This window comes from Mus musculus, chromosome 8 (assembly GCF_000001635.26).
Source record: "Mus musculus strain C57BL/6J chromosome 8, GRCm38.p6 C57BL/6J".
NCBI classification, from domain to species: Eukaryota; Metazoa; Chordata; class Mammalia; order Rodentia; family Muridae; genus Mus; species Mus musculus.
Window position 1 is genome coordinate 14,767,686 of NC_000074.6, and position 18,843 is coordinate 14,786,528.

The 18,843-nt window shown below is 44.7% G+C and overlaps 1 protein-coding gene across 8 annotated transcripts in view; it reads left to right on the forward strand.

The window, feature by feature from the left end:
- The window catches only part of Dlgap2 (DLG associated protein 2), a 757,651-nt gene that overhangs the window by 671,910 nt on the left and 66,898 nt on the right, over nt 1-18,843 (forward strand). For all 8 annotated transcript variants that reach the window (XM_006508783.4, NM_172910.3, NM_001145965.1 and 5 more), the window contains 2 exons: nt 5,549-5,696; nt 10,511-10,730. In XM_006508783.4, coding sequence (XP_006508846.1) covers nt 5,549-5,696; nt 10,511-10,730 — 368 coding nt within the window. The remainder of the gene's footprint in view (nt 1-5,548; nt 5,697-10,510; nt 10,731-18,843) is intronic.

Below are 18,843 nucleotides of genomic sequence, written 5' to 3' on the forward strand. Positions count from 1 at the left end.
CAGCACTGGTATCGTAGGCACACACCCTTCATCCTGTTTTTACATGGACGCTAAGGTTCAAACTCAGACCCAATGTCCATGCAGAACTTCAACCAAATATCAGGTTCCTTGCTGATGAGGCTTGTTACCTTAGCTCCCTGAGGGTGTCCCGAGACAGTTCAGTCAACATCCAGGATCACTAAAGTGTATAACTAAAGTTATCCCCACATCCTTCTAAGCAAATTAAACAGGATGTCCATGGGTTGCCACCATGGTTCATTTTGCATGTGACACTGCTCCGGTATAGTGAGCCTAATCCCCTGTGTGATGCTCAAAGAATTCCACAAGGGACTCTTGCTATGGTTCCAGTTTTTAGCATCCTACACTGTTCCTGACACATGGCTCAGGAACACTCTACAGAATTGCCCTACACAGGGCAAATGACTCTCTATGGAGGGCTTGCCATAGACTGCCACAGACAATACAGGAGATAAGGAGAGGACACGGCACACAGGGGAAGATGAAGCGATGAAGCAATAGAGAAAGATAGCAGAGAGAGGTGGTGTTAGAGCTAGGGAATAGGCTAAGGTGTCGTTGAGGTTTAATGTTAGACATAGGCTTAGGCTTAGGGTCAAGGTCATCAGAAGGGAGGTGGCTGACTCAGTGGCGAGCTTCCTTTCCAGGGTGACATGCCTCTTCCCACACTTGCCTAGACTCCACCTGAGATAAAGGAACCCCAGTTCCAAGTTCCAAGCTCCATCTCTGATGCTTCCACAGATGGTTCTACAAAGGGTTTGCACCCCTTTAGCCACTGCTGGCATTCCATGGAGGCCTCTGTCATAGTGTCCTTGGTCAGAGCAGGAACCCATAGGCCCAAGACACTCTTGTTGTAAGACTTGTTGAATATGTCACAGCAGTGGGCATAGAGCACATGGCCTGAGTCCCTGAGTTCTCCGTGCCAGGAAGGTACACACCCAGGTGCCCTGGCCACCAGGTCTGTACTCCAGATTCACAGCCTGAGCCCTCACTCTGAGGTGCCACCCCAGTTTTCAAAACCAGTCGTCACCAGAGTGGAGGAGGCGGTCCTTTGAGGAAAGAGAATATCTCTCTCCAGCCATGGTGCAGACCCTCTATGAACTCTACAGCACCAGCCCCACAAGGGGAGCAAAACAATGGAGTTATTCATTCACAGAGCTCCATGGTGGGAGACGTCCCCACGGAGCAAAACGGTGGGGCATCACAAGGTCAACATGAGGTCATGCGTGGAGTGCCAGCAGGCACATTGTCATCAAGGAACCCTGAACCAGGACTGAGAATTACCTGTGCTGCAACCACCTGGGTGATGTGGAAATAGGCCGAGGCCAGTGGGCCACGCCTGACTAGGGGATTCTGTGAACCGTGTGCCAGGAGACAGCAGAATCCTCTCCACTCTCTAGGAGGAACCATGCTTACTCCTAAAGTGGTTTACCATGTTCCATTTAAGGCAGCTGAGGAAGCACGGCTGTTTCTGTACTACCCCTGTCCTGTTCCATTTATAAATGTGAAAAGGTGTTCTCTGTGTTTAGGTTACACCGAACACAAAGGCTTGTTGTCTTATTTTTCCCCTTACACAAGCCGAGTCGACTCCTCACTGCTTTTTAAGGTGACTCAGCGAGGACTTTTTTTTTTCCCTTTTGTTTTTGTTTCGAGTTTATTTACTCGAATCTAGATAGCTGTGTTCAAAGACTCACGCGGGCGGATATTCTGTTATATGAAGTCATTTTTATAAAGATCTAAAGTTACAGATGCGGTGTTTGATCCTAAATAGCCTGGAACAATTTGCAAACGGGGAGTGGGGCATGTAAAATGCTAGGAGCCCATTGCTCTCCTTCAGAAGATTACCCATCACTCTTGGAGGGTTCCAAAGTGGGTTTCCTGCCTCACTTAGGCAGACACGGTGATCTAAGGTGAGCAACATTTGAAAGGCAAAAACTAGAACAAAAATATTGCACGGCATTCCAGAAAATGGTCTCCTTCTACGGCTTTCAGAGCTTCTGGCCGTCTACGTGGGAAGCTAATTTTTTCCCAAGACTCTGTCAACTGAGATGACAAAGTAGAAATCACCACTTTGAATAAGCCAAGGGGAAGAAAGTCCACTCCAAAATGTTAGGGGGGGGGGGCGGTTCCAGGACAACCTCTCATGGATGAACAATGGAAGGCCTTGCTAAGGATGGCATGAGACTTGCTTCCCCATGACGTACAGTGAACCTCAGCTAGGCATGCCCAACTACACTGTACTGCCCACAGTTGGCTCTTGGTGTTCAGTCCCCAGGAATGGGACTTTTGTCTGTTTGTTTGGGGGTTCGTTGCTTTTAGTTTATAAAACAAGTCCTTGCCCAGGCTGGCCCCAAACTTACCCTGTAGCCGCAGCCTGAAGCATACTGAAGTTCAGGCATGGGCCACCATGCCCAGCTCCCAGATCGTGACATCTGAGGCACAGTATTATACAAAGACAAACCATTATAACACTTTCAAAAATTACTGTTAATCCTGGTAAGGCTAAAGGATGTTTTATCAGTGTTTTAAAAATATAAACATCAATGTTCTATACCTGGGTTCCAATCCAGAGATTCAAGCAACCACAGATAGAAATAGTCAAAACTGAAATTCCAGAAAGTTCCGAAAAGAAAAATTGAAATTTAGCGTGAGGCAAGTGCCATGCTGAAACCGGGAGAGTGAAATGTGACCAACCAGTGGATACATCCTGCTGTGACCCCTAGACACCCCAGTGTGAGTGGTCACCTGTGGCCTCTGTCTCTGTGTGTTGCACATGTAGAGGCTCTTCTTGGCATTGCTAAATGATACCTAGATGATGTCTGGCAGCTACTATGTTAGGCATGTTAGTCATCTGAAGATGATGAAAGGGTATAGAAGGATATGAGTAGGTTATATGCAGATACCAGGACATTTAAATTATGCCAGGCATGTAGGTCATGGGACACAATTAGAGCATACAGAAGTAAATGTATATCAGCATCCTTAGACTGTGGTACCCTGGGTTCCCTGCAGTATCCAGTTCCCTGCAGATGCCAAGGGAAGGCTAGATGTGGTAACAGGATGGTAACAGTACCCTGACTCCTTTCCAGCAGCTTTGACCTAAAAGGTGAACTTTTGCATATAGCCAGGCTCCAGTTCTACTTCGCTCTCTGTAAACACAGACTTTGGCAATATGGTCTCTAGACCCTACTCCATCAGTTCAATTAAATGCCTGTGGAGACTCTGCCGTGATAGTCAGTAGCAAATGGCAACTCTTGTGAGTCTGTGTCTAAAAGAAAGCAGTTTCTGTAAGGTTTCCTATCGGGGCAACTTCTCTTCAGATGCTCATTCAGCTTTGGAAAAAGCTAGAAGTTTTATTTGAAACCCAGTCCTGGATACTGAACTGTGGGCTCAGGTTCTCCTGTGGGCCACCAGCAGGAGCCTGAGCTGTGACGCTGACAGTTAGCCAGGGCACCAGACGCTGGCTTGGAACAGTGGGTACCAAGGCCTAGAGGACACTGGTTCTTCTTATGGTTCTCAGTCCCAGAAACGACTCGAGAATGGTATGGATGGTGATGTGAATAAGTAGGGGAGAAATCTAGTGAAAAAAAGACACCAGGAGCATATGGTAGACATGCAAGTAAGAAATCAGAGACTGCAGATAAACACAAGAAGAAAGAGGCTGGAGGAAGGTGGGCCTGAGACTAGAGTAGGTAACCCATCTTCTTTGAAAGTAAAAATGACTTTTGGGCTGGTGAGATGGTTCAGTGGGTAAGAGCATTGTCTGTTCTTCCGAAGGTCCTGAGTTCAAATCCCAGCAACCACATAGTGGCTCACAACCATCTGTAATGGGATCCAGTGCCCTCTTCTGGTGTGTCAAAAGACAGCTGCAGTGTACTTATGTATAATAATAAATAAATCTTTGGGCTGGAGTAAGCAGGGACTGAGTGAGCAGAATTGACTGGAGCGAGCAGGGTTGACCAGAGCAAGCAAAGCGGTCCTAAAAATTCAATTCCCAACAACCACATGAATGCTTACAACCATCTGTATGGCTACAGTGTACTCACATACATAAAATAAATAAGTAAATCTTTTTTTTTAAAGATTACTTTTAACAGGATTGAAGTCTACAATTAGTAAACATTGCCAAATTGATTTTTATAAAGTCAAACGTTTTCTCTGCTGTCCCATTTTCAAAGTGTATTTCATTTGAGGGCGAGGTCACATGGCACACGTGGAGGTCAGAGGACAACCTGCAGCAACTGTTTATTCTCTTCTGCCACACAGGTCTAGGGGTCAAGCTCAGGTGTTTGGGCTTGGCAGCCCCTTCTGCCTGAGCCTCCTCACTTGCACCCAATGCCCCGTTTATAAAGAAATAAATAATAACAATAAAAAAGTATTGACAGAGCCACTGTAAAAAGAAAGAATTTACTTTGTTTGCCAGGCATGGGGGGGAGGGGCAATCTGAATCTGTTTAGTATTTATGAATATTTCTACATATGAGCTGCATCAGCAAACTTAATGCTCTATCATGCTCCAAATCAGGGGAGGGAGTGATTGATAATGCCTTCGCACACTACTACATGAATTTTTATGGCACGGTTTGACAATAAAATTTAAAAGGAAAGTTACCAAATTTTTCCCGGAAATGTAGGCTACGTAGACTTTCTAGCTGCCAAGCATTCACAGCGTTTTCCCACAAGTTAATGTCTCCCAAAATGACAGGAGGGAAAGCTGGAGGATTCTGCTTTTAAAGAAGCTCAGAAGACAATGGTCTTTGTGAGAACAGGCTCCCTACTGTATCTCTTTGCTCATACTGTATAATCTGCTCACCTTCAAACCAAGTGAGGGGCTGGAGAAATGGCTCCTCACTGAAGAGCATTACTGCTCTTGCAGAGTTCAGTTCCCAGAAGCCATGTTGGATGGCTCTCGGCCACCTGTACATGCATCTGTTAAGCCATTTAATGTTCCCCTTTGACCTCTGTGGGAAAACTTCACTCATGCGCTCACAATCCCATGTTGGCACGCATGCATGCACAGGAATAAAAATAAAGTTGTATCTTTAAAAAGTAAACAAACAAGCAAACCTAGAGTGGTGCCTTCATTTTTTTCCAAGTGTGCAAAGTTGCCATTGAGCTAGCAAGAATTGTATGAGGTGCTCAAGGATCTAGTCTTAGATCTAGTCGTTGGGCTTGTGCTTCTGCTGTCTGAGTTAGGAGGGACTCCACTAATGTTCTGCTGTTGTCTTGTGTTCTCTTTAATGGATGGTGATCTTAACATCACTGTCTGGCCATGGGGGGCGGGGGGCGGGGGGGGGAGAACATGTCTCAAAGCAATTTGCCAAATCTTCTGCCCTGTAACTTTTTATGCAAATCACCTTTATGGATGCAAAACCCATAACATTTGCATAAAGCAGAGTCATCCATTTAAAGATAGTCAGCCGGAAGTGTCCCAGCAGCCACAGCATGGAGTTGAGGTATCTACTGGCAGCCATCTCCTCCTACCCTCCCCCGGATGCTCACAGACCACATTTCTCTCTTCTCTGTCTTTGTAGCCAGAGCTACCTACAAGCTGCCACTGAGGTGCCTGTCGGTCACAGCCTGAACCCATCAATCAACTACAACTCTCCGAAGTTCCGGTCCAGAAACCAGAGCTACATGCGGGCTGTGAGCACCCTGAGCCAGGCCAGCTGTGTGAGCCAGGTGGGGCCTCTTCTGTGCTTCTTTGCTATGTAGGGTGCAGCCCCCACAGCTATGCTGGAGTGAGAGGCTCCTGTCGGGAGACAATACACGGGCATCCCTGGGTAGCCCACTCCTGCAAGGAACACACAACAGTCTGTCTTGATTTAGCGTGGGCTTCCTTCCTTTCCCAACAAAACCTCATCGGCTTAGGCTGCAGGACCGCCAAGGCCTAGTGATTGTCACAGGTTGCAAGGGACACGGCAGAGGGCATCTGCCTGGCACAGGTAAGGCCTTGGTTTTCTAACAACCTGGCACAGAAAAGAGAAGAACGGGATACCACTCGCTCCTCATATTCCTCACTAGGCACCAAGTCTCAAAGCAGGAGCCAGGGTCAGCACAGAGCAATAGGGTTTGGATCCAGCATAGGAAGAGGCCCTAGGTTTCTCCCCTGGGTAAACAGACCAGGCAGTGTAAACTAACATAGCAGGTACTACTGGTGCCAGGCATCCAGGGATGCACAGCACATGAGAACTGAATTTCTAAGCTTTAGTTAGGTACCTGCTTACTAGTGGGAGCTTCTATTAAAAGGACAACCTAAATGCCAATAATCCCAGTGTACAAGAAGCAGGGGTAGAATCGGCAGGGATTACAGGCCACCAGCAAGACCCTATCTCAAATATATGTAATTATAGTAACAATTTTTTAAGTTATAAATGAAAAATGACAATTTACACTTCTCATTAGCTTGACCCAGGATTTTCTAGTGAAGGAATGGAAGAGCCTGGACTCAGGTCCTTCTTCTAGGCAGTTGGCAGAACAAGAAAGTCGGTGGATGAAGGTATTGTTGAGGAGAGAGTCCTGTATACCATAAGTATTCAATAACAGCAATGTTTATTGTTGCTATGACCGTGACAAATAGTATTGGTACATAACTCAGGCACTAAGATGTCCCCTGGCTATAGGCAATGCTGTGAACACTTGCTTCCAGCCAGAGGTATTTTTCCCTACAATCTTTTCATGTCAGAAAGTTGCACATAGGTAGTTTTCCTCTAACTGCAGTGGGGGTCGGGGGGGGGGGCGTTGCCCTTAATGTGAGGATTTTACCGTTTTAACTTACCTTGGTGATGGTTTCCTCTTAGAAACTAGGTCTGTTAGAAATAACATGGAAAGAGATGCCCCTACTCTACAGGTCAAGACTGTGGGGTCTTGGCTCTCCCATGTTCTACATGTCCACAGTTGCAGGCCAACTAGAAGGCTGCTGTTATGTCCATACCCACCACTCCTACAATGTGACTAGAACACAGTCAGCTCTTGGGAAGCAGGCTACTATGGAATGCCCTCTTTCCACATAGAAGAATCACAGATGACTTTGGGAGGTATCTGCAGGTCAGTTAGTCAGTGTGCAGTGTCACAGCTCCCACCTCAGGAAAAGGATTTCTGAGATGGACCGCCATCTTTTAAATGTAACACCTTCCCTTTCAGTTAACTCAATTCATTTTCCAAATAAAACATTTTTTAAAAGTAGGTAGGAAGCTAGGCATGGTGATACATGCCTGTAACTCCAGCACCCAGGGACTGAGGCAAAAGAATCAGGAATTCAACTATATCTTTAATCTCTCTCATTTAAGTTTTCTTTCTATAATAATAATTAAAAAAATCCTCTCACCATCTCCTATTTGTCCATGAAATTTATTCTTCAAATTTGTTGGACAAGGACCTAGAGCCAGTAACTACTGGGTTATCTCCATCTGAAATGAAAAGGTCTCCTCCACACTCCCTTGGGGTTCACCCTTCAATTCTGTCGAAGTCCAATTTGGAGAACAATTAAGTTAATCTGAGTTATTTACCAGAGTATGAACAGCTAAAAACAACTCCATCCCTAAAATGTTTGCTCCAGCATGGGTAATGACCCAAGAATATTGCTCCCTAACCCCAGAGTTCCCTGTACAATTTCCACTCAGCTAGACAGGTTGCAAAGTTTCTCCTCCCCAGAAGGCTTACTGCTCATATAACCTTGGTGGATGGTCTTGTAAATCTTCTAAGTTCCAGGAACTTCCTGAGACTTGTTAGTTGTTTACTTCTTCAGTCTTAAGACCTTCTTGATTCTCTCCAGGAGGGAATACAATTACATAATAGAGTCATATAATGGAAATATCTCATTTCAACCATGTTCTTGTGCACATAGTTAGACCATCACCATCATAATAATCCCAAGCTGAAGCCCTGTCTCCTTTTCTCAGCCTATAACCACCCTTATTTATTTATTTTTTGTATTATTTTAGATACCTGCTGTTAATGTAACTACTCAGCAGGGATCCCTCTGGAACTCATTTATAAGCACATTTTCCTCAAGATTTGTCCATATTGTAGCCATGTGTTCTAGGCATTTACTTACTGTGGGTTGAGGTTTTCATGATGTCATGCTATAGCTTATCTCCTCTGAGATGTCTGTCTCTAGCTAATATCACATACCTTCATGGTCAGGCATGTTCTGATCCATTCTATCCTTCTTAGAGATGGTCTTATAAATCACCCCAACCTGCTCCTCATTCATTGACAGACTTTTAACATAATATCTTCCTTTAATCTATCTGCCAGCATGCGCCAAAAATTGAAAAGCTTTTTCCAGACCATTTGCAGTGGGCCAGAAAGAATAAGATAGAAATTATTCTTATGTATGTGGGAGACAGGGAGAAAGAGAAAAATGGGGAAGACAGGATGAAAACTGGTTTGAACATCACATTGGCTAGAGAGGAGCCAGAAGGAAGGGAAGTGGTATCTGGAATATGGGAAGCCCCACTTAAGAACCTGCTCTAAGTTTGATCACTGTAGCTGCAGAGAGTTGTGTGCAACGGCAGGATTCTGCATACTTCCTGAGACAGACACTCTGTCCCAGGCAGCTGGGAAGATGTAGTGGAAAAGGAGAGGGCCAAGGTGGAGAACAGCAGTGTAACACTCGGGACAGACAAATGACTCTGCCTGTGCCCATCAGGCACTGGGGATAAACACCAGATCTCAGAGTGCAAGTCCTCACTAACCCGTCATGTGAGAGATGGAATTGAAAGGGGAACTGGAGAGGTTAGGGAACAGACAGCACACATAGGTGCTGTTCTGTGTCCCGGAACACTGGCTGGCGACCTCCTTAGAGAGATCCCCATCATACCACTGGCCATCTGTCCTTGTGTGTCAATACAGAAAGACACACCTGAAAGAGAGAGAGAGACAGAGACAGAGACAGAGAGACAGACAGAGAGAGACAGAGACCCATGGTGCATGAGAACTCTAAGGGTAAGTGTGTTTTAGTGTCTTTTCCTGATGTTGTGATAAAACCCTCTGATATAAGCAACCTAAGAGGGGAAGGAGTTTATTGTGGTCCACAACTTCATGATACAGTCTATCACAAGGCAGCAGGGTCTCGAGGCTGCTGTTCATATGGTGTCCACAATCAGGAAAGGAGAGCAATAGATGCTCGCTGCTCCCCCGATCACTCTCTCCATTTATACACAGTCCTGGATCCAGCCCAGGGAATGGCACTGCCCACAGTGGGCGGGTCTTCTCACCTCCATACAGTCAAGATAGCCCCCCCAACCCCCACAAGCATGCTCAGAAGTAGGCTTCTCCGGGTGATTCCAGATTCTGTCAGCATCTCAGAAGTCATTTGCCAAAGCTGAGTCAGTGGGGTAGAGAGAACGGCAGGATGAGCTGCGGACTGAACGTTCAGCCTCTTGTCTCCAGCACTCTACGCAAGCCTGAGTTCACCAGCCCCGTTTAAGCTCCTTATACTTAAAATCATCCGTGCCCGTGCATCTCCCACCTAACCCTTCAGCTTGATTTCAGTCCTGTAGCTCCCTTTATTGAATTTCCAGTTTTAAATCTCTAGTTTCAGCTCAGGAACAGCATATGATAGGTGCCTATGAACATCACCATCAGATGTCAGGAAACACATGTCCTGTGGGGTCATCTACCCTAAGCAGAGGCCCTGTAGCTGAGCTAATAGTCCAGCCTTTGTCCACTCAGCCTATGAGCTCACCTGGGCTGACAGGCCCAAGACAGTTCTTCCTTAAGCGTATTTGGAAACGTGGGGTTCCCAGGGTGAACCTGAATACATGACTTAAGACAAAAGCTGAAGACGTATTGCCGTTATCTGCTCTACTTGCAAGTTTCAAGCTAATAGGGGAAAAAAAAAAAGGAAATGCAAGCCTAGATATAAGTCAAGGTAACATGTTTCATGTGTACAGAACTCCTCCCAGTCAGCCATGTCTTCCCCACCCCTACTCTGCTCTTGATGCCGTAATGGTGATGAGGGCAGGAATGCCTCTGCCAAATTTGGGATTCGTTTCCATGACAATGAGCAGCAGCTGACTCTCACGTCCTGAAAATGAACTAAAAGTAGCTGAGGCACTTGAACGTATGTGCTTACTTCTACAGCCTCCAACCCAGAGTCAGCCCGAGCGGTAGGTAGCTGGGGAAGGTGAAGGGGCCAGTGGGGAAGGAGCAAGGATTGGTGGTAGCAAGGACCTTGGCTTTGTACCAGGTTATCGTGGGGGCTTCCAGCCACCCTATCCCCTGATCTCTGTGATGGTTGTCAGCCTGGGGAGTCCACAGTACTTCCATCCCCAGTCGCTAGCTATGCACCTTCTGTTTTGTAAGAAATCACCCCAAGAAGCCATCCCCCCCAAGCCTGACGGATTCCCAAGGCGGATTTCAAACCAGACGCGCTGAAAATATAAAGCTGTAGCCAAGGACTGTGAGTGTGTTCTGTCTCCGTGTCTTGTGTGACGTGATTGTGATCACCCTGATGGGTCCCGGCATCACGTGTGCTATTGCTGTTCCAGATGAGTGAAGCGGAAGTTAACGGGCAGTTCGAGTCTGTATGTGAATCTGTCTTCAGTGAAGTTGAATCTCAGGCCATGGATGCTCTTGACCTTCCTGGGTGTTTCCGAACAAGGAGTCACAGTTACCTTCGAGCCATCCAAGCTGGTTACTCCCAAGACGATGAATGTATTCCCGTGATGACATCATCCAACATGACGTCAACCATCAGGTCAACAGCAGGTAATCGAATGTCCTTTTTCACCTACCTGTCAGAAACCCTACAGGTGTGCTTAACTTATTTTCCTAGAAGGGAGCTGGCATACACCTTTACTACGGGTAAACTGTATGAAATTATCACGCACCACATAATGACATGCGCAACAGCCTTCTGAAGCCTTTCGTTCAAAGACAACCATGCCTTTTTCTCGGGACAAATTCTATAAATTGTAGAGGTTCTTGAAAACAATCAAGTATAACTTTCATTAGGATTTCTTCAGCAGACAGGAATGCCAGTGCTAACATCTGGGCCGAGCTTGTGTGCAGGAGGTAGGGGTGAAGTCCGGGGTGGATACGCAATGACCCCTGCAGTGGCTCTGCAATGCAGAGCCCAGCCTCAGACACTGCCACTCAGTAGCAGATCCATAAATGTGATTCATCACTACAGAGCCAGCCAGTGGTTAATGTAAATTCCCTCATCGACTTAAGCTTGGAGGATTCAATGTCACTGTTTCTCTCCGTTCCTATAGAAAACCGTATCCACACCTTGAAGATTTACCACCTAGACCAAACACCACTGCCCACTAGTTTACTGCACAATTATTATTTATATAACACAATGAATATACATGGCCCAGAGAAGCCCATAAAACACAGCGAGTAGTAAAAGTTTGTCACGCTCCAGGTGAAGCTATAAAATATCCCAGTGTCAAAAAAACCCGAGGTGTCCCAGCTAGCCTAAGATTCGAACTGCTGTGGCCATATCACAGGAATTTAAAATACAGACCCAAGGAGAAATAGAACATACTTTGTCCATATTAAGTAATGTCAGGATCCAGAAGACAGGTAGGGAATGTGGCAAGAAAGAATAAGCATTCAGGAGGAAGGAGTCAGGGTGCTAACAACAAGCCTCACTATTCAATGCTAACATGAGGACCCATGTACCACTGAATAACAGACTGAAGATTTTTCTGTCATGCAGTGTGTTCTGCACTGCTCTTTGCACTGTGGGAGGAAATGCTTCATGTGGGAGTCTCCTTTGCTTTCCTTGGTGAGATCTTGGGCTTGCTTACTTTCTGACTCTGTTGTTGGAGGTCTCTCTCCTACAAAAGCAGTGGAAACTCCCTGTCTTCTCATGTGGTCTGATGGCCCCAACAGAGACTTTTGCATTGTACTGAACCACAAGCTGTGGGTCTTGAAGAGAGATGCCCAGGGGAACATGGCACTCTGTTCTCATTGAAGCTTTAGAGAGCAGGGGACATAGCCCAAGTCTATGACACTTAATCAGACAGTGCTGTACATGTCATGGGGTTCTTGAGACAGGCAGTTATAATCTTTGGTTGTTCTCTCAGATGTCCTGTGTCATGTGCTCCTCTGCCTTGGTAATGTCATAGATTACCATTTCTCCACCATCCATGTGTGAAAATAGAGATAATTGAAAGCTTAAGGAAGGAAGGAGACTCAATCACTACATTAAAAAGAAGTCTTGGAATCTAGACCTGAGCAGTGTAGTCCTATCAGCCCAGCATTGAAGAGGCTGAGTCAGGAAGATTGAGAGTTTGAGGATAACCTGGGCTACATAGTGAGTCCCATATTAGCCCAAACTTCTTGGTAAGATTCTGTCTCAAAAAACATAATAATAATAAATTAAAAGGCAACCCCTTGGAAGGAGGTAACCCCTCGGAAGGGAATTACTCATGTTCACTAGTGTTTGTTGAGTGCCCCCTACAAGCAAATGAACAATTAAGCATTTTCATGGTCTTCAGAAAGGCTCTGAAACAATAATTATGTGGTGGAAAATGGCTTTGCTGTTTTTAGAGCTGTCGTTATGGAGAGAATAGAAATAGAACAGATTTTCACAGAGATAATATAAGAATCGGTACCAAGCTCGAGCTGAAGTTCTGATTTATGTACACAGTAAATCATTCTTACCAGGCATACCGCACATTCCAAAAATCCACACACAAAATAAATTTTTTAAACATTTCTATTCCAAGTTTCTAATGGATCTTGGCCTAGTTACTGAGTCGAAATCTCTTCTAAACTATGGGATAAATACCAGCATCATGGAAGGAGCTGGGGGTGGACTAAGCAGAGTGGTGGGCAGCTGGAGGAACACTGACATCACCATCTTGGGCATAGCAAGGACACCATGGGAGAATCGAAAGTCAAACCATCACCAGCCCCACCACTGGGCACAGCCTAGTACATGCCGGGGTTATTCTTCACTCTACAGATGTTAGAAGATGTGCAGCATGGTCTGGTTATGAAGATTATGAACAATAAGAAAGAGTATTGTTAACCTGGAAAAGTAGTAGAGGAAAATCTCCCAAGTCGCAGATTTCAAGTAGCTAAGTGTTTCCTTACTGGCCTTCTAGGTCTTTCTCTGTAGACGTCAGATCACACAGTTCTAACAGTCTTTTTCCCCAAGAGAGCCAGGGGAACAGAGCGCTGTGGCCTTGTATTCTCTGTCCCTCTCACAGCCGTGCAAAAGCTCATGACAACTTGAATTATACTTTACTCTGCTCTGGTGACTTGGAGACATGAAAAATGTGGGGGTGTTTTTGAGAGCAACGGAGACTCTTAGATGGGCTTTTAACTCAAGAATTAGGGGGCCAGACACTCATGCTCACACACAGTAGCCTCTAGGTTCTTGGCTTTCAAATTCAAAGAATGAAATTCACAGAAGGTGCGTCTTGGGGAGCGTTTTATTGTAGGGAGCTTAAGAGAGGTGACAGAAGGGATCCCTTCAGGGAGGTGACAGAAGGGATGATGTTGAATGTCACCACCTTGGAGTCATGAAGGCTTCACTGGAGGGAGGCATGGGGATGAGCCAGTCAGTCTAGTTCCCAGTTCAGCAGTCCAGAGTGTGTCGACTCTGACACACTCTCCCATAATGTATTGCAAGAAAGGTTCATTTAGAGGGAAAGAGATAAGGAAAAAAAAAAAAAACAACAGAGCATTCTGTCATCCCAGGTCTCTAGCCAAGGCAGAACCAAACCAAATCCATTTTGGCTTAAACACTTGTAGCAAAGGCAAGAGTATCATCCATGGGGCTAAGGATGTTTGTAGCTTTTAGTCAAATTTAAAAAAAAAAATGATACTTTCATGATTCTTTACCCTAAACTGCCTGCCCAACTCTCTCCCCTTTTCTTATCACATTCCTGCCTTGAGATTCACACATGGAACTTACCTCCCTCCCCTGGAAGACTATAAGATGAAGATACTCCCTTAGGTCACAGAACTGAGGGACCTGACCGCCTGTCCCTCCTTCCATGGCCCCATTATAGCTGCTTATGGCCATGGTGTTGAGCTTTCCTAATATTCTGGGACTGAAGAATGTCCCTTCAGTACCTCCTTAATGCTTGCCATGACTTGATGGCCTGGTCAAGCTGCTCTTTGGACCCAAGGGCTCACTCTCTCTGCCCTCAGGGCCACACATGGCTGCTTGTGCAGTTGATGTTGCCAACTTCCTAACAAAGTTCATGTGGAGGGCCAACCATGTCAGCTCCCTTCTGGGGCCTGCCTTCTCTATCAGTTATATCAATAAGCATGCCGACTGTAAGAGCTGAATCTCTCCTTTGATCAGAGCTGCCTATGTGGGAGGCAAGTGGATTTAAGGGACTTTATTCTTAAGCACTCCTTGGTTTCATAAACTGTTATGCTAGCATTTGATGGTTACCTTCATTCACGTTAAGATTGTTTTGGTCAATTAGCACTCTTCTATTATCCTGGGATGCTTGGCATGTGGCTTCATGGTAGAATGTTTATCTGGACTGAAGGAGGCTCTGGGATTTGTCCCCAGAACTGAAAGGGATTTTGAAAAAAAGATACTTTCCTTTCATGGCTCTAAAAAAAAAAAACAAAAAAACAAAAACAAAAAAAAAAAAAACCTACTTTCAAAAATATCTCAAAGTGATTGTTTTGAAGTATAAGGTGCATTTAAACATATTCTTTACAGAAGGTTGAAAAATGTCAGCTGGCAATATTAGATTCTCTCACCTTATAAACATGTTAATGTAGAAGTCCTGGGCTCATGCAATAAATCAAGTGTCAGGGGTACACATGAGTGAATTACTATAGATTTTTAAGAATATAGTAGACTGTCTTAACTTAGACACTGACAGATGCTGCCAGCTGGTATGACAATCAGACCCTTCTCAGCAGGACTGTGGGGATCAGGGAGTCCAGCCCACCAGGTATCACTTATCTAGTCTCTGTGGTCCCCAGCAAGCATGGGACACAGCACTGGGCAGGATGATCCCCACCTGCTGGGCCTTCCATTATGAAAAGCAGTGGTGTTGATTATAGACCCCTCCTTAAATGAAGTGGTTTTGAAAACATCTAACTTCCATTTCACACTTGGGTTCTCTCCCATCTATGAAATGATTTATCAGGTAGATTTGCTTGTCTTAATACCCATTCCACTCGCTTCTTCGAGGGAAGGAGTACCATTGATACTGTGGAGGGAAGCAGTATAAAATTAGATGATAATGGGTTTTCTCCGGGTCAGAAATCGTCTCCACACATGTCACAACTAATTCTAGAAGTCATCAGAACGAAGGGAAAGCCACACAGAGATGATGGAAGGAACAGCGCAGACCTACCTCATCTTATTATTCAGATTTCTGCAGTGACTTCTCTCTCCGGGGTGCATAACAACTCTGTTTCCAAGACAAATCCTCACTAACACAAAGGAGGAAAGCTAGCCTTGTTTTTTGTGCGTCTTGAATATTAGACAGAGGGAAACTGTTTTCAGTACTATGGATTTTTTTTTCTGTACTTCTTTGCAAAATTCTCTGTTGTGTGAACATTAGGTTTTCACACATAGATAGGCCAAGTTTCAGGCCTGGGAGTTGCTTGGAGCTTTGTCACCTAGTTTTCAACTTCTTCAAATCTAAGCACTTCCCAATGAGGCAAAGGAGAATCATAATACTTTAATAAACAAATTAACCGAGAACATTGAAAATAAAAGGTCACATACATCTTTCAATTTCAAGATGTGAAAGTCCAAAATAAAATAAAGAGAAGCCAGCTGACAATATGAACAAGAAGACATGATGCTGTGTTTGGATTCGGTATGTGCTGTGTTCAGGGTGTGGACGGCTTGCTTTGAATGTAGAACTGGGTATGAGCTTCAGTCTCAGATGTAAGGCCTGGGAACAGCTGTGAGTCATGGAGTCGTCATCTGCATACACCTGCTACATGTCAAGGAGATGGGAATGGGAAGTGATGGAACCCAAAGGGAGGCTTGAGACACCATGGCAGAACCCAGAAACCCCCAGATGCCATGAGACTGCCTGACAATATAAGGTAGGGAGGCAACATGCAAGTCTGGAGTCAAGAAGGCTCATGATATCAGGGACCCAGAGGCATTGAGCAGGAGAGAAGGAGAAACCAATGGCACCTAAAGGATGTAAGAACTATGGAGCAGCTAGTCTGCACTGTGCATCAGTACCCACACAACTCAGAAGCTGCTAAGTGACTCCCAGCAGAAGAGTGTTGCAGGCTGAGTCAAGCCCTCCACAGAGATGGGCTTCTACTGAGGTGATTAAGCTAAAGCCAGGTCACCTGAGTGGCCTTCTTCCGGGAGGAGTTGGACCTCATGGGAAGAAGAGAGGGATTTGGAAACAGGCCCACAGAGGAATGATTGAGGAACAGAGGGAGAAAATATTATCTGCAAGCCAAGAGGAGGTGTTTAAGAAGGCGTGAGCCATGGCACTGTAACTTCAGACTGCATGCCTCTTGGTGTGAGAAGAAATGACCCAAGGCTATGGTTTCTTGTGCTGTCAGAGCCACTGGGCACAAGAAGATTTGCCAAGTCTGAGCTTGCTCTGCTATGGGGAGTTCTAGAGATTACTGCCAAACCTAATCTAATCATACAGGTAAAAGGAACAAGGGCCAGACAGCACTAGGGAGCTAGAACAAGCTAGGGAGGGTGCTCCTGTATAGTTGGCTAGAGAGTAGAACACAGTGAAGAAGCCTCGGCCTGAAGCTCTGTCCCTGCAGGACTCAAAAGGCTGAGGCCAGATGACATAGATGATGCCATCAAGGAAGACAGACCACACAGTTATCAGATGAGACATAGTTGCAGGAACCGTGGTCCCAAATAGATACAGATCAGACACCAAGAGAAACTGAAGAGGAAATGCATTCAGAGACCCAGAGACCCAGTCTTTCTGGTCCACTGTTATCCTCCTGAGTTGAAAGTCACACTTCAGGAATGATCGTGTCTGAACCCAGAAACTCAAGGAGCAACTGCATCCAGAGAAGAGAATTTCTTTAGGGTATGCCAAGGAGGTAGGAACAAGGATACAGGAACAGAATGCTGGGGAACAGGGGGCAGGAACAAGGAGGCAGGAACAGTGTAGGTACTTCTTGCAGCTGTTACCCTCACCAAACAGAACCAGTGGGGAGCCTAGTAGCAGGAGAGAATAGTGTGGATTTGTGACAGCTAAGGCACTTCTGTTGTATGACTTCACTCCGTACAGGGCACCAATGACACACTGAAGAAAGATTCCATTCAAGGCTAACTTAGTGAACCAGTGACTTTATAAGGAGTATGGGTAAGGTGTTAACTTACAGGAGCAGAGGTAAGGACTCAAAGATGCATCACAGAGAAGCCTATCTCGGCATGAGTGACAACTCACAAAAGCTGTGTGTCCCTGGAGTTCCCTGAATGACTCACAGACAACTCAGTTGGTCAGAGAGGCCCCTGTCTCTAGCAGTCCTTACTGCTTAGCTCAGGGGGCGGGGGATCTCATAAATCTTGTGTTTCAGGAACTTCCTAAGCCTTGAAGGTCTAGTTTACTTTCTAAATATTAAGAACCTCCATACCAAAAAGAATTCTCAATTTTGAATATCTATCTATGCTCCAAATGCAAGGGCACCCACATTGATAAAAGAAACTTTACTAAAGCCCAAAGCACACATTGCACTGCACACAATAATAGTGGGAGACTTCAACACCCCACTCTCATCATTGGAAACAGAAACTAAACAGAGACACAGTAAAACTAACAGAAGTGATGGACCAAATGGTTTTAACAGATATCGATAGAACATTTCATCCTAAAATGAAAGAATACAGCTTCTCCTCAGTACCTCATGGTATCTTCTCCAAAATTGACCATACAATGAGTCACAAAATCATCCTCAACTGATACAAGTAGATTGAAATAGTCCCATGCATCCTATCAGATGACCACAGACTAAGGCTTGTCTTTAATAACAACAAAAACAACAGAAAGCCCACATACACATGGAAGCTGAACAATGCCCTACTCAATGATAACTTGGTCAAGGAAGAAATAAAGTAATTAAAGACTTTTTAGAATTTAATGAAAATGAAGGCACAACATACCCCAATTTATGGGACACAATGAAAGCAGTCCTAAGAGGAAAACTTATAACTCTGAGTGCCTCCAAAATGAAACTAGAGAGAGCATACACTAGCAGCTGGACAGCACATCTGAAAGCTCTAGAACAGAAAGAAGCAAATATATCCAAGAGGAGTAGAGGCAGGAAATAATCAAACTCAGGGCTGAAACCAACCAAGTAGAAACAAAGAATCAACAAAACCAGGAGCTGGTTTTTGGAGAAAAATCTTTCTCTCTTTCTTTCTCTCTCTTTCTTTGTTTCTTCCTCTTTCTTTGTTTCGTTCTTTCTTTCTTTTTCTTTCTCTTTCTTTCTCTTTTCTTTCTTTCTCTTTCTTTGTTTCTTTCTCTTTCTTTGTTTCTTTCTCTTTCTCTTTTCTTTCTTTTTCCTTATTTCTTTCTTTTTCTTTCTTTTTTCTTTCTCTTTCTTTCTCTTTTCTTTCTTTCTCTTTCCTTGTTTCTTTCGCTTTCTTTCTTTCTTTCTTCCTTTCTTCCTTCCTTCTTTCTTTTGTTCATTCCTTCTTTTTCTTTTTTTTTTTTTGTTCTTTTTTTTTTATCAAATATAGTCTAACAGGAGTCAAACTGAAAAAAGAAACTTCAGTTGAGAAAATGTCTCCATCAGATTCCCTAGTAGGCAAAAGACCATTGAGTATTTTCTTGACTGGTGATTTACATTGCAAGTCCAGCCCTGAAAAGCTGGAATAAGAAATCAATCTACACAAGATAGTAATTCTATTCCTTCATGACCTCTTCTTCAGTGC